Source organism: Petromyzon marinus, chromosome 39 (assembly GCF_048934315.1).
Source record: "Petromyzon marinus isolate PM22_M1 ecotype Great Lakes invasive population chromosome 39, UKy_Petmar_22M1.pri1.0, whole genome shotgun sequence".
Taxonomy (NCBI): domain Eukaryota; kingdom Metazoa; phylum Chordata; class Hyperoartia; order Petromyzontiformes; family Petromyzontidae; genus Petromyzon; species Petromyzon marinus.
In genome coordinates, this window is record NC_133705.1 from 5,321,323 (window position 1) to 5,346,176 (window position 24,854).

A 24,854-nucleotide genomic window follows, 5' to 3' on the forward strand; every position below is an offset into this window, starting at 1 on the left:
ATTTCACGGGCCTCATACGGCCCGCGGGCCAGACGTTCCCCACCCCTGACCTAGGGTGACATCAATTTCCCAGGTTCAAATATTGCACCGTAACGTAGCCAACCACGCTAATCAGAGGTGCGGGGGAAGGACAACAAACTGTGGGTCTTTGGGTGAGTATATGGGTCTCTGTGTGAGTCTGTGGGTCTCTGTGTGAGTCTATGGGTCTGTGTGTGAGTCTATGGGTCTTTGTGTGAGTCTATGGGTTTTTGTGTGAGTCTATGTGTCTATGTGTGAGTCTATGGGTCTCTGTATGAGTCTATGGGTCTCTGTGTGAGTCTATGGGTCTATGTGTGAGTCTATGGGTCTTTGTGTTAGTCTATGGGTCTGTGTGTGAGTCTATGGGTTTCTGTGTGAGTCTATGTGTCTATGTGTGAGTCTATGGGTCTCTGTGTGAGTCTATGGGTCTTTGTGTGAGTCTATGGGTTTTTGTGTGAGTCTGTGTCTCTGTGTGAGCCTATGGGTCTCTGTGTGAGTCTATGGGTCTGTGTGTGAGTCTATGGGTCTCTGTGTGAGTCTATGGGTCTATGTCTGAGTCTATGGGTCTTTGTGTTAGTCTATGGGTCTGTGTGTGAGTCCATGGGTTTCTGTGTGAGTCTATGTGTCTATCTGTGAGTCTATGGGTCTCTGTGTGAGTCTATGGGTCTTTGTGTGAGTCTATGGGTTTTTGTGTGAGTCTATGTGTCTCTGTATGAGTCTATGGGTCTCTGTGTGAGTCTATGGGTCTCTGTGTGAGTCTATGGGTCTCTGTGTGAGTCTATGGGTTTTTGTGAGTCTGTGGGTCTCTGTGTGAGTGTATGTGTCTTTGTGTGAGTCTATGTATGCATGTCCAGTATATATCAGTTCTTAAGGAATTATTTTTTTCAATCTACATTTAAAAGTGCATAACAAATAATCTTTTGTGTGGCCAATGCCAGTGAATTATTGTATGTGATAACCCTTAGACGTCAGGGGGGTTCTCAAGTAATTAATTCTCATTAGGCATGTAAATAAATCAGTACGGCTGACGTTTTTGCTAATTAGGTGTACAAAGACAAAAATATCTCGTATAGCCTTTAACAAACTGTTGGGCGCAAGCGATATTATCGAGCACCTATGAACGGCCGGCATGGGACACAGTAGGGGTGGGTGGCCAGCACCACGCATGGCTGCCTTTGTCTCCCTAGTGGCCATGTTTACACATATCATTTAAGGCTAAGTCGACCTAGGAGAAGCCCAGGACCGGTTCAGATAATCATCACTGGTGTTACCGCGAGCGAGTATCGAACTGGGGTTTGCGTCCACGACCGCTCCCCGCATATCTCTGTGAATGTGTGCACACAAAGACAAAGATTCCCCATATAATCTTAACAGACTGTTGGCACAAGTGCTGTTAGCGAGCACCTATGAAGGCCAAGAGAGCGTACGAGGAGGTGGGTGGCCAGGACCACGCCCGGCCGCCTTTGCCTCCCCAGTGATGGCCTAGAGGTTAGTGCAGCGTAGCGCACTAACCTCTAGGCCACCGCTCCCTACACCACTGTGTGGGGAGACAATCACAGACAAACCCAGACAAACACAGGCACACACGTGGCGACCAGGTGGCGACCAGCTGCAGTAAAAACGAGCGCGGTAGAATTTTGGGGGTTTGAAACCAGAGACGCGCGGCAGCAACGACCGCAAGAATCTGATCGCTGGGACACATGGAAAGGATCAGAGAGAGAGGAAAAGTGGGTTTCATGGCCATCACAGAGACACAGTGACTGGGTTTCATGGCCATCACAGAGACACAGTGGCTGGGTTTCATGGCCATCACAGAGACACAGTGACTGGGTTTCATGGCCATCACAGAGACACAGTGACTGGGTTTCATGGCCATCACAGAGACACAGTGACTGGGTTTCATGGCCATCACAGAGAGACAGTGACTGGGTTTCATGGCCATCACAGAGACACAGTGACTGGGTTTCATGGCCATCACAGAGAGACAGTGACTGGGTTTCATGGCCATCATAGAGAGACAGTGACTGGATTTCATGGCCATCACAGAGAGACAGTGACTGGGTTTCATGGCCATCACAGAGACACAGTGCCTGGGTTTCATGGCCATCACACAGAGACACAGTGACTGGGTTTCATGGCCATCACAGAGACACAGTGACTGGGTTTCATGGCCATCACAGAGAGACAGTGACTGGGTTTCATGGCCATCCCAGAGAGACAGTGACTGGGTTTCATGACCATCACAGAGAGACAGTGACTGGGTTTCATGGCCATCACAGAGAGACAGTGACTGGGTTTCATGGCCATCACAGAGACACAGTGACTGGGTTTCATGGCCATCACAGAGACACAGTGACTGGGTTTCATGGCCATCACAGAGACAGTGACTGGGTTTCATGGCCATCACAGAGAGGCAGTGACTGGGTTTCATGGCCATCACAGAGAGACAGTGACTGGGTTTCATGGCCATCACAGAGATACAGTGACTGGGTTTCATGGCCATCACAGAGACACAGTGAATGGGTTTCATGGCCATCACAGAGACACAGTGACTGGGTTTCATGGCCATCACAGAGACACAGTGACTGGGTTTCATGGCGATCACAGAGAGACAGTGACTGGGTTTCATGGCCATCACAGAGAGACAGTGACTGGGTTTCATGGCCATCACAGAGATACAGTGACTGGGTTTCATGGCCATCACAGAGACACAGTGACTGGGTTTCATGGCCATCACAGAGAGACAGTGACTGGATTTCATGAAAATCACAGAGAGACAGTGACTGGGTTTCATGGCCATCACAGAGACACAGTGACTGGGTGTCATGGCCATCACAGAGACAGTGACTGGGTTTCATGGCCATCACAGAGACACAGTGACTGGGTTTCATGGCCATCATAGAGAGACAGTGACTGGATTTCATGGCCATCACAGAGAGACAGTGACTGGGTTTCATGGCCATCACAGAGACACAGTGACTGGGTTTCATGGCCTTCACAGAGACAGTGACAGGGTTTCATGGCCATCACAGAGACACAGTGACTGGGTTTCATGGCCATCACAGAGACACAGTGACTGGGTTTCATGGCCATCACAGAGACACAGTGACTGGGTTTCATGGCCATCACAGACACAGTGACTTGGTTTCATGGCCATCACAGAGAGACAGTGACTGGGTTTCATGGCCATCACAGAGACACAGTGACTGGGTTTCATGGCCATCACAGAGACACAGTGACTGAGTTTCATGGCCATAACAGAGACACAGTGACTGGGTTTCATGGCCATCACAGAGACACAGTGACTGGGTTTCATGGCCATCACAGACAGACAGTGACTGGGTTTCATGGCCATCACAGAGAGAGACAGTGACTAGGTTTCATGGCCATCACAGAGACACAGTGACTGGGTTTCATGGCCATCACAGAGACACAGTGACTGGGTTTCATGGCCATCACAGACAGACAGTGACTGGGTTTCATGGCCATTACAGAGATACAGTGACTGGGTTTCATGGCCATCTCAGAGACACAGTGACTGGGTTTCATGGCCATCACAGAGATACAGTGACTGGGTTTCATGGCCATCACAGAGACACAGTGACTGGGTTTCATGGCCATCACAGAGACACAGTGACTGGGTTTTATGGCCATCATAGAGACACAGTGACTGGGTTTCATGGCCATCACAGAGACACAGTGACTGGGTTTTATGGCCATCACAGAGACACAGTGACTGGGTTTCATGGCCATCACAGAGACACAGTGACTGCGTTTCATGGCTATCACAGAGACACAGTGACTGGGTTTCATGGCCATCACAGAGACACAGTGACTGGGTTTCATGGCCATCACAGAGACACAGTGACTGGGTTTCATGGCCATCACAGAGAGAGAGTGACTGGGTTTCATGGCCATCACAGAGATACAGTGACTTGGTTTCATGGCCATCACAGAGATACAGTGACTGGGTTTCATGGCCATCACACAGAGACACAGTGACTGGGTTTCATGGCCATCACACAGAGACACAGTGACTGGGTTTCATGGCCATCACAGAGATACAGTGACTGGGTTTCATGGCCATGACAGACAGACAGTGACTGGGTTTCATGGCCATCACAGAGATACAGTGACTGGGTTTCATGGCCATCACAGAGACACAGTGACTGGGTTTCATGGCCATCACAGAGATACAGTGACTGGGTTTCATGGCCATCACAGAGACACAGTGACTGGGTTTCATGGCCATCACAGAGACACAGTGACTGGGTTTTATGGCCATCACAGAGACACAGTGACTGGGTTTCATGGCCATCACAGAGACACAGTGACTCGGTTTTATGGCCATCACAGAGACACAGTGACTGGGTTTCATGGCCATCACAGAGACACAGTGACTGGGTTTCATGGCTATCACAGAGATGCAGTGACTGGGTTTCATGGCCATCACAGAGACACAGTGACTGGGTTTCATGGCCATCACAGAGATACAGTGACTGGGTTTCATGGCCATCACAGAGAGACAGTGACTGGGTTTCATGGCCATCACAGAGACACAGTGACTGGGTTTCATGGCCATCACAGAGACAGTGACTGGGTTTTATGGCCATCACAGAGACAGTGACTGGGTTTCATGGCCATCACAGAGACACAGTGACTGGGTTTCATGACCATCACAGAGAGAGAGTGACTGGGTTTCATGGCCATCACAGAGATACAGTGACTTGGTTTCATGGCCATCACAGAGATACAGTGACTGGGTTTCATGGCCATCACACAGAGACACAGTGACTGGGTTTCATGGCCATCACACAGAGACACAGTGACTGGGTTTCATGGCCATCACAGAGATACAGTGACTGGGTTTCATGGCCATCACAGACAGACAGTGACTGGGTTTCATGGCCATCACAGAGATACAGTGACTGGGTTTCATGGCCATCACAGAGACACAGTGACTGGGTTTCATGGCCATCACAGAGATACAGTGACTGGGTTTTATGGCCATCACAGAGACACAGTGACTGGGTTTCATGGCCATCACAGAGACACAGTGACTGGGTTTTATGGCCATCACAGAGACACAGTGACTGGGTTTCATGGCCATCACAGAGACACAGTGACTGGGTTTTATGGCCATCACAGAGACACAGTGACTGGGTTTCATGGCCATCACAGAGACATAGTGACTGGGTTTCATGGCTATCACAGAGACACAGTGACTGGGTTTCATGGCCATCACAGAGACACAGTGACTGGGTTTCATGGCCATCACGGAGATACAGTGACTGGGTTTCATGGCCATCACAGAGACACAGTGACTGGGTTTCATGGCCATCACAGAGACAGTGACTGGGTTTTATGGCCATCACAGAGACAGTGACTGGGTTTCATGGCCATCACAGAGACACAGTGACTGGGTTTCATAGCCATCACAGAGAGAGAGTGACTGGGTTTCATGGCCATCACAGAGATACAGTGACTTGGTTTCATGGCCATCACAGAGATACAGTGACTGGGTTTCATGGCCATCACAGAGAGACAGTGACTGGGTTTCATGGCCATCACAGAGACACAGTGACTGGGTTTCATGGCCATCACAGAGACAGTGACTGGGTTTCATGGCCATCACAGAGACACAGTGACTAGGTTTCATGGCCATCACAGAGACACAGTGACTGGGTTTCATGGCCATCACAGAGAGACAGTGACTGGGTTTTATGGCCATCACAGAGAGACAGTGACTGGGTTTTATGGCCATCACAGACAGACAGTGACTGGGTTTCATGGCCATCACAGAGACACAGTGACTGGGTTTTATGGCCATCACAGACAGACAGTGACTGGGTTTCATGGCCATCACAGAGACTTAGTGACTGGGATTCATGGCCATCACAGAGAGACAGTGACTATTAGCTACGAGCCTTTTGCCCGTCCAAGGACGGGTGTATTGCAGTAAATCTGAAACTTGCAAGCGAAATGCAGACCGCAACGTGATATTCATTGCATCCATTCGTGTTCAATTTGTAAAGCTGCAGTGACACAGACCTATTTCATTTAAAGATTATAATTGCTTGTTCATCATGACGTCCTTTTTACTTTGGTGTATCAACAGCGTTACGGAGATCGCGTGACGTGAGGGTTCTGCCTTCGTAGTGAGGGTTGTGAGTTGATGAGGAGGGGGGAGGAGGCGCCTCGCCCAATCTGGAGTGACGTCACCCGTTCATGATTTTTAATGGAAGGTGGGGGGGGGGGTGTCCATTCGGAGGTCGTCACCTGGTCATGATTATTAATGAGGAGGGGTGTGGGGGTGTCCATTTGGAGGACGTCACCTGGTCATGAATATTAATGAGGGGGGCTGGTCGATGTGGAGTGACGTTACGAGCGTTAAGGACAGACATTCCTGGGTGATTATGATAGGTATGGGCAATGTTAAGTCTTTGGACAATGTTAAGTCTATGGGCAATGTTAAGTCTACGGGCAATGTTAAGTCTATGGGCAATGTCAGTCTATGGGCAATGTCAGTCTATGGGCAATGTTAAGTCTAAGGGGAATGTAAGTTTATGGGCAATGTTAAGTCTATGGGCAATGTTAAGTTTTTCGGCAATGTAAGTCTATGGGCAATGTTAAGTCTATGGGTAATGTTAAGTCTATGGGCAATGTCAGTCTATGGGCAATGTTAAGTCTATGGGCAATGTTAAGTCTAAGGGCAATGTTAAGTCTATGGGCAAATGGTAAGTCTGTGGGAAAAGTAAATTTATGGGCAATGTAAGTCTATGGGCAATGTTAAGTCTATGGGCAATGTTAAGTCTATGGGCAATGTTAAGTTTATGGGCAATGTTAAGTCTATGGGCAATTTTAAGTCTATGGGTAATGTTAAGTCTGTGGGCAATGTTAAGTTTATGGGCAATGTTAAGTTTATGGGTAATGTTAAGTCTGTGGGGAATGTTAAGTCTATGGGCAATGTTAAGTCTATGGGTAATGTTAAGTCGATTGGCAATGTTAAGTCGATGGGCAATGTTAAGTCTATGGGCAATGTTAAGTCTATGGGGAATGTTAAGTCTATGGGCAATGTTAAGTCTATGGGCAATGTTAAGTCGATGGGCAATGTTAAGTCTATGGGTAATGTTAAGTCTGTGGGCAATGTTAAGTCTATGGGTAATGTTAAGTCTATGGGCAATGTTAAGTCTATGGGTAATGTTAAGTCTATGGGCAATGTTAAGTCTATGGGCAATGTTAAGTCTATGGGCAATGTTAAGTCTTTGGGTAATGTTAAGTCTCACTCACACTCACACACAATCTCACTCATTGTGTTGCAATGGTGGTGGTGGTGGTGCCAGGATCGTCTGCTGCCGCGCGTGCTCGTGGCGCTGTTCGTGGAGACGCCGGTTCCCTTCTTGCCCGACGCCCTGCAGCGGATACTCACGATGGCCTACCCGGCATCACGCGTCGCGCTGTTAGTGCACTGCACGGTGAGGGCGAACGTGGCTGGGCCGGTGGCCGTGATGGTGGCCGTGATGGTGGCCGTGATACTGCTGGTGATGATGATGATGACGCTACTGCTGTCACCCACTGCCCCCGATGATGATGCTGCTGCCGCTACTGATGCTGCTGGTGGCCGTGATGATGCTGATTATGCTACTGATGATGATGACTCTGCTGCTGCTGATGATGACGACGACGACGACGACGATGATGCTGGTGATGTTCCCTGCAGGTGAAGCATCACCAGGCCCAGGTGAGTCGTTTCCTCACAGACCACGGGGCTCAGTTTGAGTCGGCCCGTGTCCTGGACCAGACCTCTGCCCTTAGCCCCTCGGAGGCCAGAGAGAGCGCCGCGTGAGTAGCAGCAACATCATCAACAACAACAACATCAACAAGAACATCAACAACATCAACATCAACAATAACATCAACAAAACATCAACAACATCAACAACATCAACAACAGCATCATCAATAATATCAACAACATCAACAACATCATCATCAACAACATAAACAACATCAACAACATCAACAACAGCATCATCAATAACATCAACAACAATAGAAATAACAACATCAACAACATCAACAACATCATCAATAACATCAACAACAATAGAAATAACATCAACATCAACAACATCAACAACAGCATCATCAATAACATCAACAACAATAGAAATAACGTCAATAACATCAACAACATCAGCAACATCAGCAACATTAACAACAACATTATTGGAAATTGTATTACGGCCGGCAGGGTGACAGTGCAGTGGTGAAGAAGATCCTGGGTTCGATTCTGGCCCTAGGTTCCCTCTCTGTGCAGAGTTTGTCGGTCTCTTCCCTCTGTTCTGTAGAGTGTGCGTGAGTGTGAGTGAGTGTGAGTGTGCATGTGAGTGAGTGTGAGTGAGTGTGCATGTGAGTGAGTGTGAGTGAGTGTGAGTGAGTGTGAGTGTGATTGAGCGAGTGTGCGTGTGTGTGATTGAGTGTGAGTGAGTGTGCGTGAGTGTGTGTGATTGAGTGTGAGTGAGTGTGATTGAGTGAGTGTGCGTGAGTGTGAGTGTGTGAGTGTGAGTGTGCATGTGAGTGAGTGTGTGTGAGTGTGAGTGAGTGTGAGTGAGTGTGATTGAGTGAGTGTGCGTGTGTGTGATTGAGTGTGCGTGAGTGTGTGTGAGTGAGTGTGATTGAGTGAGTGTGCGTGAGTGTGAGTCAGTGTGTGAGTGTGAGTGTGCATGTGAGTGAGTGTGAGTGAGTGAGTGGAGTGTGAGTGTGAGTGAGTGTGTGTGAGTGTGAGTGAGTGTGAGTGAGTGTGATTGAGTGAGTGTGCGTGTGTGTGATTGAGTGTGCGTGAGTGTGTGTGAGTGTGTGTGAGTGAGTGAGTGGAGTGTGAGTGTGAGTGAGTGTGTGTGAGTGTGAGTGAGTGTGAGTGAGTGTGCGTGTGTGTGATTGAGTGTGCGTGAGTGTGTGTGAGTGAGTGTGAGTGAGTGAGTGAGTGTGAGTGAGTGTGTGTGTGTGAGTGTGAGTGAGTGTGAGTGTGCGTGAGTGAGTGAGTGTGTGTGAGTGTGTGTGAGTGAGTGTGATTGAGTGTGTGTGAGTGTGATTGAGTGTGCGTGAGTGTGAGTGAGTGTGATTGAGTGAGTGTGCGTGAGTGTGAGTGAGTGTGTGTGTGAGTGAGTCAGTGAGTGTGAGTGTGTGTGAGTGTGCGTGAGTGTGTGTGAGTGAGTGTGTGTGAGTGTGTGTGAGTGAGTGTGAGTGATTGTGCGTGAGTGTGATTGAGTGTGCGTGAGTGTGCGTGAGTGTGCGTGAGTGTGTGTGAGTGTGATTGAGTGTGCGTGAGTGTGAGTGAGTGTGCGTGAGTGAGTGTGAGTGTGCATGAGTGTGCATGAGTGTGATTGAGTGTGAGTGAGATTGTGAGTGTGATTGAGTGTGTGTGAGTGAGTGTGATTGAGTGTGAGTGAGATTGTGAGTGTGATTGAGTGTGCGTGATATTGTGAGTGAGTGAGTGTGATTGAGTGTGAGTGAGATTGTGAGTGTGAGTGAGATTGTGAGTGAGATTGTGAGGTGAGTGTGATTGAGTGTGAGTGAGATTGTGAGTGTGAGTGAGATTGTGAGTGAGATTGTGAGGGTGTGAGTCAGATTGTGAGGTGAGTGTGATTGAGTGTGAGTGAGATTGTGAGTGTGAGTGAGATTGTGAGGTGAGTGTGATTGAGTGTGAGTGAGATTGTGAGTGAGTGTGAGTGAGATTGTGAGTGAGATTGTGAGTGTGAGTGAGTGTGAGTGAGTGAGTGTGCGTGAGTGTGATTGAGTGTGCGTGTGTGGAGAGCGATAGTGTAGCGGTTAGCGCGCTGCGCTTTGAACCTGGCGACCCGGGTTCGATTCCCGCTCACGGCCAACATCAGTGACGATTAGCTGAACCGGTCCCGGGCCTCCCCTAGGTCGACTCAGCCTCAAATGAGTACCTGGTGCGGTGTGTAAACATTGCCACTAGGGAGACAAAGGCGGTCGGGCGTGGTGCAGGCCACCCACCCCCTCGTGTACCGTTCTGGCCTTTAAAGGTGCTCGCTAACAGCACTTGCCCCTACAGTCTTGTTAAGGCTATATGGGGGATCTTTTTTATCTTTGTGAGTGTGAGTGTGATTGAGTGAGACTGAGTGTGGCGTTTGTGCACAGACTGCCCTATATTACATCATAACAACAGTTTGGACCACTGGACGGGTTCCGCAGGATTGGAAGGATGCCGTGGTGGTCCCCCTCTTTAAGAAGGGAGACCGCACAGACTGTAACAACTACAGGGGCATCTCACTCCTCAGTGTGCCGGGAAAGGTCCTGGCAAGGATTATCCAACATCGCCTTGCCAGGCATGCTGAGGAGAGGCTTGCGGAGCCCCAATGCCGTTTCAAGAAAGGGCGGTCCTGCACAGATGCCATATTTTATGTCTAACTGCTACAGCAGAGGTGTAGGGAATTCCAGCAAGACCTACATCTCTGCTTTATTGACCTGGTCAAGGCCTATGATACCATCAATAGGCCTGGGCTCTGGGTTGTTCTTCTTGCTTTTGGAGTCCCTGACCCTCTGCTCACGATCATTAAGGACCTTCATGATGGTGAGCGGGCCCGGGTAAAACTACGTGGCCGGGAGTCAGAGCCATTCCCTGTACACCTTGGGGTGCGACAGAGATGTCCTCTTGCTCCCACATTATTTAACATCTATTTTGACCACGTAGTTCGTGAAGCCTTCAATAGCTGTACCGGGGGAATCTCCATTTGGTACAGATATAATGGAAGGCTGATCGATGTCCGGGTGCGGTCAAGGGATGGGGCTCCCTATTGCTCAACCACGTTATGTATGCCGATGATTTGGTAGTAGCTGCTCATTCAGAGGAGGAGTTGGAGACGCTGCTGCCGAGACTGGAGTGTGCCACTAAGAGATGGGGCCTTACCATCAGCACCAGCAAAACTAAGCACCTGCCTGGGTATTTTGTACCATCGGACACTCAATCACCACAAATCCCAATCGGTGATGGGGCAGTTGTGGAGAGAGTGGAGAGTTTCCCATACCTGGGCAGTGTGCTTATGACCGGCTCCAGTTTAACAGCAGAGGTCTCACTCCGAATCAGTCGAGCGGCAATATCTTTTCATCGGTTGCGTAACGCTGTGTGGAAGCGACCTGGTCTGTCGCTCCGCACTAAGCTTCAGGTCTTCTCGGCCATGGTCATTCCCTCCCTTCTCTACGCTTGCGAAACATGGACCCCCCTAATGGAACATCTTCGCCGGTTAGAAACATTTAGGCTAGCCTGCCTACGATCCATCCTGGGTTTAACCAGGCTGGATTGTGTGAGGAGCTCACAAATCCTTGAAAGATCTGGGCAAGGTCCCATCGGTGAGCTCCTCCGGCAGACAAAGCTGCGTTGGCTGGGTCATGTAGCCCGCATGCCCAGCCACCGCATGCTGAAACAGCTTTTGTTCGGCCGGATCGACGGGGCTAAACGGGCGTGGCACGGGCTAGAGAAGAGATGGAGTGACGTGGTACAAGAGGACGTGGAGCTGAGTGGACTTGCCGATGACTGGTACCAGCGGTGTCAAGATCGGCCTCTGTGGAGGAGGCTCGTGAAGGATGCTAATGGGCAGTTGGAGGCAGTCGCCCTCCAACAACAACGGAGGGCGGAGAAGCGAAGCTCACAACAACGAGCGGAGCGCCGGGTGGCTAAAGCACAGCAGGTTGGAACAGTAGGGGGCACAGGTGGTGCATCAGCCAGTCATCTCAGTCAGTCGACCCGTGGCACCTGGGTCTGCCCCGTGACCTCCTGCCAGCGGGCGTTCGACACTTCACGTGGCCTCAAGGTGCACATGGCCTGGCACAAGCATCGTGGTGACGTCACCGCCACTTAGTGGCGAATGGCGGTTGTTGTTGTGCGTGAGTGTGCGTGAGTGTGAGTGAGATTGAGTGTGATTGAGTCTGAGTCAGTGTGCGTGAGTGTGAGTGAGTGATTGAGTGTGATTGAGTGTGCGTGAGTGTGAGTGAGATTGAGTGAGATTGAGTGTGCGTGAGTGTGCGTGAGTGTGTGCGAGTGTGAGTTGTGGGGAAGCGGTAGTGTAGCGGTTAACGTACTGCACTACGAACCCGGCAACCCGAGTTCGATTCCCACTCGGTGATGATTATGTGAACCGGTACGGGCCTCCCCTCAGTTGCTCGCTAACGGCACTTGCCCCAACAGTCTAGTTGAAGGCGACACGGGGGACCTTTGTCTTTACGTGCAGGGCGGTGTGTCGGGACGACCCTGGCTGCGACTTCTACCTGAGTCTGGATGCTGGCGTCGCCCTCACGAACCGCCACTCCCTGCGCCTCCTCATCCAGCAGAACAGGTGTGGACCACAAAGACAAAGGTCCCCCGTATAGTCTCTACAGACGTTTGGTGCTGATGATGATGATGACACGACTGCTGCCCCACTGGCACCGATGATGCTGCAGCTGATGCTGCTGCTGCTGATGCTGCTGGTGGCCGTGATGGTGCTGATTGTGCTACTGATGATGAGTGCTGTGAAGAGAGAGCACTTTACGCAGGCCGGTACGGCGCACGAGGGGGTCGGTGACCAGCACCATCGCACCAGGCACTCATTTGAGGCCGAGTTGACCTGGGGACCGGTTCAGATAATCGTCATTGGCGTTGGTGGCCATGGGCAGGAATCAAACTCGGTTTCCTTGGTCCATCAGGCAACACGCTAACCGCTACACCACCGCTCCCCACCCACGCACAACAACCGCCCATTCGCTACTAAGGGGCGGTGACGTCACCACGGTGCCTGTGCCAGGCCAGGTGTACTTTTCAGGCCACGTGAAGTGTCGAACGCCCACTGGCAGGAGGTCACGGGGCACAACCCAGCAGGTGCCACGTGTCGACTGACTGAGACGACTGACCGATGCACCGCCTGTGCCCCCTACTGTGCCAACTCGCCGTGCTTTAGCCGCCCGGCGAGCATCGCTCCTCGTACGTGCACGGACAAACACCCCAAGTTCAGGACTCACGCGGGGGCTGGAACGCTGTTGCAGACGGGTGGAACGTCTCCGTGTGCGCGAGAGATGGAGGGAGCCAAATGTGGATGAGAGAAAATCCGCAGGTGCATGGCGGTTGGTCTGGCTCAGGAGGCACGGAGGACAGAAAGCATCGGAATCCACAGGGGACGATTGTCCCTGGGTGCGACTCCACAATTAGTGGCAGTGTAACACGCGGCACGCTTTCACGAGCAATGTCAGCCCTTATACAGATCACGTAAAAATATAAATGTGTCGTTAGGGGCCGTCCATAAATGACGTCACGCACCTGGGGGGTGGGGGTCAGACATTTGTGACGATGTATGACGAGGGGGGGTTTAGAAGTGTGACGTCACATCAAAATGCGCAACTTTAAATAAATGTAAACAACACGTTCTACTTAATTAAATAGACTTTTTAATAAATGTTTTCTCCTACAACAACAGAGTGCAGCGCCACATTGAATACGCACTACAATGACAATAGTTTAAAGCGATTTGAAGCACGTTTTTTTTTTAGAATGGAAATATGGTTGGGGGGGGGAGGCAGAGCTTTGTGACGTCATATTTGAGGGGGGGGTCTGACTTTTTGTGACGCCGTGTGACGAGGGGGGGGAGGGTAAAAAATCGTCCAAAATCGCGTGACGTCATTTATGGACGGCCCCTTAAACCCGCCACCACTCGACACAGCCATCTAGTAAGGTTTGTCACGTAAACGGAACGTGACCAATTCGTCACTAGTGCAGCACTACACCGGTGTGTTGGAGAGCCAAGCCACAACATTTACAACCCGAGTACGACGTTTCGCCAGTAATTACAACCAGCTTCATCAGGCAACAGGAGGACTTCCCCGCAAATCTGGCGGCCAGGGAATGGAACGCGCGCGGCAGGGACGCCCACCGTGGAGATGGAGCTACGACTTCGCCTCGTCTCTCCGTAGCCGAGCGGATTGGTGCACCGCGGGTACCGTGAGAGATGGGCGACTGCCTGAGCAGGGGGGTGGTGGTTGTCCGGTCGCTGGCCACCCACCCCCCTTCATGCAGCAGTGGATAAATTATGGTCGACGCCGCGTGTGTGTGCGCGCGCTCGTGGGGAGCGGTCGTGTAGCTCCGCACCCGGCGACCCGGGTTCGATTCCCGCTCACGGCCAACACCGGTGACGATTATCTGAACCGTTCCTGGGCCTCCACCTAGGTCGACTCAGCCTCAAATGAGTACTTGGTGCGGTGTAAACATCGCCACTAGGGAGACAAAGGCGGCCGGGCGTGGTGCTGGCCACCCACCCCCTCGTGTGCCGTGCCGGCCTTCATAGGCGCTGCTCGCTAACAGCACTTGTCCCGAGAGTCTGTTAAGGGGCCGTCCATAAATGACGTCACGCACCTGGGGGGGGGGGGGGGGGTCAGACATTTGTAACGATGTGTGACGAAGGGGGGGTGTGGGGTTGAGAAATGTGACGTCACATCAAAATGCGCAACTTTAAATATAGACAACACGTTCTACTTAATTAAATAGACTTTTTAATAAATGTTTTCTCCTACAACATCAGAGTGCAGCGCCACATTAAATACGCACTACAATGACAATAGTTTAAAGCGATTTGAAGCATGTTTTATGTTTGTGGGGGGGGGGGGGGTTAGAGCTTTGTGACGTCATATTTAAGGGGGGGTCTGACTATGACGCCGTGTGACGAGGGGAGGGGGGGTCAAAAATCGCCCAAAATCGCGTGACGTCATTTATGGACGACCCCTAAGGCTTTGTCGTGCCCTGGGGAGCGGTGGTGCAGCGGCAAGCGAACGCTACGGAGCCGAGTTCTACTGAAAAGGTCCGAGGTCTCCCCTGGGTGAATTGGGCCTCAAATGCGCACGTGGTGGTGGAGTTGTGTTCAACATCGCCGCTGGGCCGTTAAAGGAGCGGGGGTCCTTTGTCTTTGTGGGCGCAGGAAGGTGCTAGCCCCCCTCGTGTCCCGCACGGGGAAGCTGTGGTCCAACTTCTGGGGGGCTCGCGGCGAGGACGGCTTCTACGCTCGCTCCGAGGACTACGTGGACATCGTGGCCAGACACAGAGTGTGCGCTCACACGCACACACTCACACACACACACTCACTCACTCGCACACACTCACTCGCACGCACTCACACACACTCACTCACTCGCACACACTCACTCACTCGCACACACTCACGCACTCACTCACACGCATGCACTCGCACACACGCTCACATTCACATGCGCACGCACTCGCACACACATATACACACGCGCGCACGCTCACACGCGCACACTCATACGTGCGCAGGCTCACACGCGCGCAGGCTCACACACTCGTGCACACTCACACACGCACACACCCTCACACACGCACAGACTGACTCACAGGCTCACGTGCGTGCGTGCGCACACAGACAAAGATTTTCTCCCCCCCCCACCCCCGCGTAGCCTCAACAGGCTATTGGGGCAAGTGCTGTGAGCCAGCCTCAGGGCCTGTGATGGCCGAAACTGCGCTAGAGTGGGTGGCGTTGTCAGCGCAACGCCCGGCCGCCTTTGTCTCCCCAGTGGCGACGCTTACACACTCATTAGACGCTGAGTCGACCTAAGGGGAGGCCCAGGATCGGTTCAGATAACAGTCACTGCGGTTGGCCAATTAGCGGGAATCGAACGCGGGTCGCCAGGTTCGTCGCTCAGCGCACGAACTTCGGCTTTTTGCGTTTAGTTTGTCGTCCTACGCCCTGCACCTCCGATGAGCACGGTTGGCTGCGTAAGGTGCGAAAGAAGTTCTCCACGTACGTACAAATAACGGAAAGGCCTGCACCGGTTGGAATATTCGCCGCGGCTCATGGTCTGCGAGCGGAAATTGAACTCGGCCGAGAGCGATTCGGAGCGCAGTGCGCTCGCTAAAGACGCTGCACGACCACCACTCCCCAGCTTTGAAGGGCCGCGCGGCACACCTCCGAAGGGGTGGGCGACCACTTTTAACAAGTCCTGGGCCTCCTCTGGGTTGATTCAGGCTTCAAACGTGTACCTGGTGAGATGCGTAAACATCAGCGCTGGGGAGACAAAGGCGGCCGGGCGTGGTGCGGGCCACCCACCCCCTCGTGTGCCGTGCCGGCCTCGGTTGGTGCATGGCTCACGGCACTTGCCCCAACAGTCTGTGAAGGCTACACGGGGGATCTTTGTCTCGGCAGGGGCGTGTGGAGCGTTCCGCACGTGAGCACCGTGTACCTACTGCATGGCTCCGCGCTGCGGGGGGCTCTGGGCGCCCCCCTTTACTCGCAGGGACCGGGGTCCAGCCAGGACCACGAGCTCGCCTTCTCCCACAACCTGCGCAACCGCGTAACCACCACGCAACTACCACAACCACCACAACCACCATGCAACCACCGCATAACCACCACAACCACCACGCAACCACCACGCAACTATTGCACAACTACTGCACAACCACCACGCAACCACCACAACCACCACAGCCACCACACAACCACCACAACCACCACAACCACCACCACAACCACCACCACAACCACCACCACAACCACCACACAACCACCACAACCACCACCACAACCACCACAACCACCACGCAACTACTGCACAACCACTGCACAACCACCACCACGCAACCACCACGCAACTACTGCACAACCACTGCACAACCACCACAACCACCACGCAACTACTGCACCCTCAAACACTCGCTGATTCTTGATGTAATCGGATTGCAGCCCATCTCCACTTGTGATGCGTCTGGCTGTTGCCTGCAGGGGGTGTTCATGCACCTGACGAACAGGCATGAGTTTGGACACCTGCTGTCGCTTAGCAACCAGACCACCACTCACCTGCACAACGACCTGTGGCAGATGGAGGAGAACCCGCAGGTGAGACGCGGGTGACCGTGGCGGTCCCGTCGCGTACAAACGCAATGGTCCCCGCCGGCGTAGCGGGCTGCGCCTACCGAGCCTGGCACAGCGAGCACCTCCCGTGGCCGTGACCGTACCCGGCCGCCTTTGTCTCCTCAGTACTCACGTTTTTGTTCACACCGCACCAAGTACTGATTTAAGGTCGAGTTCACCTGGGGGGGGGGGGGTGGGGTTGGGGAAGATGATCGCAGCTCCCCTCGTCCCGTGACATTCCAGCTCGGTTTTTGGGCAAACGTCCCCGAAGCTGCAAGAGGAATTCCCTTGGGATGGGGCGGAGTCCCAGCATCCCCTCCTTCCCCCCACCAACAGCGAAAACTCGGCAGGGCTCCCCCTGAAAAAGAGTCCTGGGACTCGGTGCTGCCTTCGTGGGTAAACGGGCGCGGTTGTAACAATGATAATTACGCTGTGTAACAAAAACACAATTTGATCCTGGGTAGTAAGTGTTATTTCCTAATTGCTTATGCCTCAAAGGTACAGAAAACGGGTATTATTCCCCACAAACTTTGCTTTTGTGACCAGGACAGTGATATTTTTAAAAATTACCTATTTTCACTGAGAAAACGTGGTGTGTATTTGTGTCATTCCTTCACGTAAAGTCTTTGTCACAAAAGCAAAGTTTGTGGGGAATAATAATAGCCGTTTTCTATACTTTTGAGGCATGAGCGATTAGAAAATAACACACACTACCCAGGAACAATAATGGTATTACATAGTGTCATAATATTGATGAGCTATAATAATAGGTAATCGCTAACGGCACTGTGCAGGCTTCGAGGGCACTCTGTGTCGTCTGTCACTGCTGCCGTCTGGTCGCACCCACAGCCCCTGCCGGCCACACCACTGGCCCGCTCCCGCACCGCGCCGGCCTTAATAGGCGCTCGCTAACGGCGCTCGCCTCAACCGCTGGTGTCTGTTGACCATGGACGTGCCGTCAGGGGAGGCAGAGCCTCGCCTGTCATACGCCAATGAAAATAGCTGTTACGAAAAGTAAGAAAAAAATCAAATAAAGTAAATATTAAGATTGTTCCATTGATCTGTGTTATCAATGTAATTTCTGTACGATTTCAATCATTTTTATTGTCAATATCGCCAAATTTGCGGAGCTCCGCTGCAAATACAGGAAGAGACGAGAGGTGAGGCAGCGACGAGCTCAGCCTCCCCTCTGATTGCGCAACCCCTCAGTAACTGGATGGAGCGCGGGCAATAAGCGTGTGCCTGTTACTATCTCAGTATGCCACCAATGTAATGTTTGTAGACCCCTTCATTTCATGTCCTCGCTTTCCATACTCCAGGTAACTTATTTCACGTACGTGTATAAAGATATTTAGGCTCGCTGGTCTCGTCATGAAACTGCAATGATAAAGCACCAGGGGAGGCAGCTATCACATCTGCCTCACTGAGGGGGACGTGAGGACACGCCCCCCTCAGTGAGGCCACACCCCCTCCGTGAGGCCACGCCCCCCTCAGTGTGTGAATCTGGCTCTGACACTAGCCACTGCTGTTGACATGACGCCGTGATGATGATAAGGATGATGGTGACGATGACAATCATGAGGGTGGTGACGCTGACTGTGATGGTGATGTTAATTTGTCGATTCGAGCAATAACGACGACTACAATGACGGCGAGGATGATGATCGAGATGATGGTGATCATAACGGTGAAGTTGACGGTGGCGAGGATGATGATGATGATGTCGTTCCATCCCTGTGCAGGACTGGAAGGAGAGGTATATCCACGCGGACTACGACAAAATATTTGAAGAGCAGAGCATCGTCCAGAAGGTAACGAGGTGCAGGGCGTCTCCGGGGCAGGTTGGAACACGTGGCGAGGTGCATGCGCGTGTGTCGGTGTGTATGGGTCTGTGTGTGTCCATCAAAAAAGTAACCTGCAGCGCCACACCTATTACCATCATTAGGGGAAAAAACGGTGATCCAATCTCCAACCCCCAGGAACAGGTTTGCAGATTTGCTGAGCATTTCTGTGAGGTCCTGGGGGAGGGAAAATCCCTCAGCCAGGAAAACATCGTGGCACAAAGTGGGGATGATTCTGCTGAGGCTGCGGTGCCTCAAATATTGGAAGAAGTCACCCCCTGTGAGTGGCTGGCTGAGGTGCCATCTGTTGAGGAAGTACTGAAGGCGATCCGGAGTCTGAGACCAGGAAAGGCACCGGGCAGAGATGATCTCCCAAGCGAAATGTGAGGGAGGGTGGCGTTTGTGCACAGACTGCCCTACATGACATTATAACAACACTCTGGACCACTGGACGGGTTCCGCAGTATTGGAAGGGGGACCACACAGACTGTAACAGCTACAGGGGCATCTCACTCCTCAGTGTGCCGGGAAAGGTCCTGGCAAGGATTATTCAACATTTCCTTGCCAGGCACGCTGAGGAGAGGCTTGCGGAGCCCAAATGCGGTTTCAGGAAAGGGCGGTCCTGCACAGATGCCATATTTTCTGTCCGTCTGCCACAGCAGAGGTGTAGGAAATTCCAACAAGACCTACATCTCTGCTTTATTGACCTGGTCAAGGCCTATGATATCATCAGTAGGCCTGGGCTCTGGGTTGTTCGTCGTGCTTTTGGAGTCCCTGACCCTCTGCTCACGATCATTAAGGACCTTCATCATGGTGAGCAGGCCTGGGTAAAACTACGTGGCCGGGAGTCAGAGCCATTCCCTGTACACCTTGGGGTGCGACAGGGATGTCCTCTGGCTCCCACATTATGTAACATCTATTTTGACCACGTAGTTCGTGAAGCCTTCAATAGCTGTACCGGGGGAATCTCCATTTGGTACAGATATAATGGGAGGCTGATCGATGCCCGGGTGCGGTCAAGGGATGGCTCCCTATTGCTCAACCACGTTATGTATGCCGATGATTTGGTAAGAGCTGCTCATTCAGAGGAGGAGTTGGAGACGCTGCTGCTGAGACTGGAGCGTGTCACTAAGAGATGGGCCTTACCATCAGCCCCACCAAAACGAAGCACCTGCCTGGGTATTTTGTACCATCGGACACTCCACCCCCACAACTCCCAATCGGTGATGGGGCAGTTGTGTAGAGAGTGGAGAGTTTCCCATACCTGGGCAGTGTGCTTATGACCGGCTCCAGTTTAACAGCAGAGGTCTCACTCCGAATCAGTCGAGCGGCAATACCTTTCATCGGTTGCATAACGCTGTGTGGAAGCTACCTGGTCTGTCGCTCCGCACTAAGCTTCAGGTCTTCTCGGCCACAGTCATTCCCTCCCTTCTCGACGCTTGCGAAACGTGGACCCCCCTAATGGAACATCTTCGCCGGTTAGAAACATTTAGGCTCGCCTGCCTACGATCCATCCTGGGTTTAACCAGGCTGGATTGTGTGAGGAGCTCACAAATCATTGAAAGATCTGGGCAAGGTCCCATCGGTGAGCTCCTCCGGCAAGCAAGGCTGCTTTGGCTGGGTCATGTGGCCCGCATGCCCAGGAGGGGGCTAAACGGGCGCGGCACGGGCTAGAGAAGAGATGGAGTGATGTGGTACAGGAGGACGTGGAGCTGAGTGAACTTGCTGATGACCGGGACCAGCGGTGTCAAGATCGGCCTCTGTGGAGGAGGCTCGTGAAGGACGCTACTGGGCAGTTGGAGGCAGTCGCCCTCCAACAACAACGGAGGGCGGAGGAGCGACGCTCACAACAACGAGCGGAGCGCCGGGTGGCTAAAGCACAGCAGGTTGGCACAGTAGGGGGCACAGGTGGTGTATCAGCCAGCCATCTCAGTCATCTTAGTCGGTCGACCCGTGGCACCTGGGTCTGCCCCCTGACCTGCCAGCGGGCGTTCGACACTTCACGTGGCCTCAAGGTGCACATAGCCTGGCACAAGCGTCGTGGTGACGTCACCGCCACTTAGTGGCGAATGGCTGTTGTTGTTGTGTGTGTGTGAGTGTGTGTGTGTCGGTGTGTGTCGGTGTGTATGTGTTTGTGGGGAGCGGTAGTGTAGCGGTTAGCGCTACGCTGCGCTATGAACCTGGCGACCCGGGTTCGATTCCCGCTCACGGCCAACACCAGTGACGATTATCTGAACCGGTCCCGGGCCTCCCCTAGGTCGACTCAGCCTCAAATGAGTACCTGATCCGGTGTAAACATTGCCACTAGGGAGACAAAGGCGGTCGGGCGTGGTACTGGCCACCCACCCCCTCGTGTACTGTTCCGGCCTTCATAGGTGCTCGCTAACAGCACTTGCCCCTACAGTCTGTTAAGGCTATATGGGGGATCTTTGTCTTTTGTCTGTGTCTATGTGTGTGTCGGTGTGTGTGTCTGTGTGTGGGGAGCGGTAGTGTAGCGGTTAGCGCTACGCTGCGCATTGAACCCGGCGACCCGAGTTCGATTCCCACTCACGGGCAACACCGTCCTGGGCCTCCCCTAGGTCGACCCAGCCTCAAATGCGTACCTGCTGCGGTGTAAACATCGCCACTGGGGAGACAAAGGCGGTCGGCCATGGTTCTGGCAACCCACTCCCTCGTGTCCCATGCCGGCCTTTATAGGTGCTCGCTAACAGCGCTTGCCCCAACAGTCTGTTAAGACTACACGGGGGATCTTTGTCTTTGTGCGAGTGCGTAGCCGTGTGACGAGGTGTTCTGGTTCCCGCTCTTCTCGGACGCCGCGTGCGACCAAATAATCGAGGAGATGGAGAATCACGGAGAGTGGTCCGGGGGGAAACACGAGGTCGCTCGCACCACCAACACCACCGCACAACCACCGCACAACCACCACCACATCACCACAACGACGCCATCACAACCACACCTATCACCACGCCACCATCCCACCACCGCCACCACGGCAAAACCACCAAACAACCGCCACCACACCACCACCACCACACGCATCACCACGCCACTATCCCACCGCCACCATCACCACTGCCCAACCACCACCGTCATCACAAGCACCACCACGCCATCATCACCACCACCACCACGATGACGTTGTTGTTGTTGCAGGACAAACGCGTGGGAGGCTACGAGAGCGTGCCCACCGACGATATCCACATGGGGCAGATCGGCTTCCACGACCAGTGGCTCGCCTTCCTGCGCCGCTTCATCAAGCCCGTGGTCGAGAAGATGTACAAGGGCTACGTGACCGAGGCGAGGCCCGCGGCCACGCCGACGAGCTCCAAGGCGCCCGAAAGCCGCGTTTCCATTACAGTTGCCGCGCGGGGGAGGACGGAGGGGCATGCTGCACTGCTGATGAGCTATAGCAATGGTGGAGCCAGGAATAGTCCAGCTGTGTGTGTCTAGGAGGGGCATGCTGCACTGATGAGCTATAGCAATGGTGGAGCCAGGAATAGTCCAGCTGTGTGTGTGGCTAGGAGGGGCATGCTGCACTGATGAGCTATAGCAATGGTGGAGTCAGGAATAGTCCAGCTGTGTGTGTGGCTAGGAGGGGCATGCTGCACTGATGAGCTATAGCAATGGTGGAGCCAGGAATAGTCCAGCTGTGTGTGTGGCTAGGAGGGGCATGCTGCACTGATGAGCTTTAACAATGGTGAAGCCAGTAATAGTCCAGCTGTGTGTGTGGCTAGGAGAGGCATGCTGCACTGATGAGCTTTAACAATGGTGAAGCCAGTAAGAGTCCAGTTGTGTGTGAATAGGAGGGGCATGCTGTACTGATGAGTTCGAATGGTGGAGGCAGTAATAGTACAGCTGCGTGTGAATAGGAGAGGCATGATGCACTGATGAACTCTTAACAATGGTGAAGCCAGCATTGATTCAGTCGTTGCTCAGTGTATTAGGGCACCTCCACACTGATGCTCTCTAAGAAGAGCGAAGAAGTCAGTATTAATACAACAGTCGTTACGGAACATATCAGGGCCACTCTAAACTTAAGGCCGGTCAGAAAAAGACAGACGTGATGATTGGTAACGGAGCAGTGGCCATTGTGGTGTCGCTCTTTTGAATGCAGTCCCTGAGCGTGCTGAGCTTCGTGGTTCGCTATCGCCCCGATCGTCAGCCGTTCCTCCGGCCGCACCATGACGCGTCCACCTACACCATCAACATCGCCCTCAACACCGTCGGGGTCGACTACGAGGTACCGCGCCTCCACCACGCCTCGACCACGCCTCCACCACGCCTCCACCACGCCTCCACCACGCCTCCACCACGCCTCCACCACACCTCCACCACGCCTCCTCCACGCCTCCACCACACGGCGGCTACCAACACCGCACCTTGGGGTCTCCTGGTCTCTTCTTCCCCCCCCCGCCCGCTTTCCTCCAAATCTCCACGAGTCCTCCCCACGTCTTGTCTCATATTGTCCCTCTGGGTCTCCCCTTTCATGCCTCCGTACGTCTCCCCACTTCCTTCCCATGCCCCCCCCCCCCCAGCTCAACATCTCTCCCAATATCTCCATCTCATGTCCACCACCTCCCCCCCCCCTCTCCTCCTTTGTCCCCCGCGGTGCCGCAGGGTGGCGGGTGCCGGTTTCCCCGGCAGGAGTGCTCCATCACGGACTCCCGCAAGGGCTGGGCCCTCATGCACCCGGGCCGGCTCACGCACCTGCACGAGGGGCTGCCCACCACGAACGGCACGCGCTACATCGCCGTCAGCTTCGTAGACCCCTAGAGATCCCGCGATCCTGGGAGGCTCGAGCGGGACGCACCGGGAGCCATTCCCCACCGCGCGACCGGGAGCGGCGTCCCGCCCGACGCCACGTCCTCGTAGCGAACGAGTCGTTAATCCCACCCCGTGGCCCTGCTTGCCCCCTTCCCTACACCCCACCGAGCCAGATTCAGATGTCTTCTTCTTCTTGCGAGGGTAGCAGCGCGGCACGGTTTGGTTCCCGCTGGGCTCGGAAAACGGCCAGCGGGGAAAACCACTCCGGAGCACGCGAGGGTTCTGTGCTGGCTCGGCTCGAGTGTGCCAGTGGAAAAAAAAATAAGAGGCGTAACAATGAGCTGGCAGCCCCACCCTCAACCAGCCCTGCCCACTTTTACATCGTCACACCCACTCAGCCACCAGCACCATCCCCAGCAGGTGGATTTGCCAATGGCGCAGCCCACAGCTCAGAGGCCCCACCCACTAACTCAAGTAGCCCCGCCTTTTCCCTCACCATCACGAGTTGACCATGAAGCCATACTATTTTCTATCCAGGGACAAAATTCTGAATTTTACAAAACTTTAGGACAGACTTTAAAATTGGGACCTTCAGTCAAGCCAGGGCATGTTTTTAATATAAAATTATGGTGACGGTGCACAGGCCCCAAGATAGCAGGCTGGCAGCAACGTACAGCACTATTAACGTAGTACTGGAATGGATCTAAAAATAGTTGTACACGTTTCTTGAATTGAGCAAAGTTGTGAGAACTTGGGAAAGCAGATGACGGGAGGGAATGCCAAAGTGACGCAGTGGAACAAACCACGAAGACTCTGGCCCCGAAGCTCAAAACCCGAGGATAAGAGCCAGAAACGGCTGGCAACTGAAATCTACGTGCCTCCCGCTCAGCCTTCTTATAACGCTTGACATGTGGATTCTGGCTGCGAGCCAGTTAACCCACCCCCTCGCTTTCCCCAGCTGCTCGTGTCCAGCCGTCGCCTCCGAATTCTACGATGTCGTTCCGACTCACCCCTCCGCTTGTCTCCGTCTCCACCCTGGAGCCAACTCCGTCATATTTCGCCGTTTGTCGTCGTCGGTTCTCTCGCGACGCGCCCTGCCACCGCTCCCGGCTCCATCTCCTTCGTCGCTGGGCACGGCCACCGCGTGATGGCAGACGCGTGCTGCCCCCCGCTTCTTGAACGTTACAAATAAAAGGATAAGACTTTCTTGTGCAAGTTTGGGTGTCGATCCCTTGAGGGGAGGGGTGCTGGGAAGGGGTGGGGGGGCGACCCGGTGCTGGGGCTGGGCAGGGTTCAGTGCGGTTGTCGATAATTACAA

The 24,854-nt window shown here is 53.2% G+C and overlaps 1 protein-coding gene across 1 annotated transcript in view; it reads left to right on the forward strand.

The window, feature by feature from the left end:
* LOC116950548 (procollagen-lysine,2-oxoglutarate 5-dioxygenase 1-like) overlaps nt 1-24,742 on the forward strand; it is a 34,081-nt gene extending 9,339 nt beyond the window's left edge. The window contains exons 9-19 of the mRNA XM_032968416.2: nt 7,362-7,493; nt 7,739-7,860; nt 12,270-12,374; nt 14,979-15,104; nt 16,221-16,368; nt 16,800-16,913; nt 18,671-18,739; nt 21,543-21,647; nt 21,926-22,069; nt 22,887-23,012; nt 23,390-24,742. Of these exons, the coding sequence (XP_032824307.2) occupies nt 7,362-7,493; nt 7,739-7,860; nt 12,270-12,374; nt 14,979-15,104; nt 16,221-16,368; nt 16,800-16,913; nt 18,671-18,739; nt 21,543-21,647; nt 21,926-22,069; nt 22,887-23,012; nt 23,390-23,545 (1,347 nt within the window). The 3' untranslated portion in view covers nt 23,546-24,742. The remainder of the gene's footprint in view (nt 1-7,361; nt 7,494-7,738; nt 7,861-12,269; nt 12,375-14,978; nt 15,105-16,220; nt 16,369-16,799; nt 16,914-18,670; nt 18,740-21,542; nt 21,648-21,925; nt 22,070-22,886; nt 23,013-23,389) is intronic.
* The last annotated feature ends 112 nt before the right edge of the window (nt 24,743-24,854 follow it).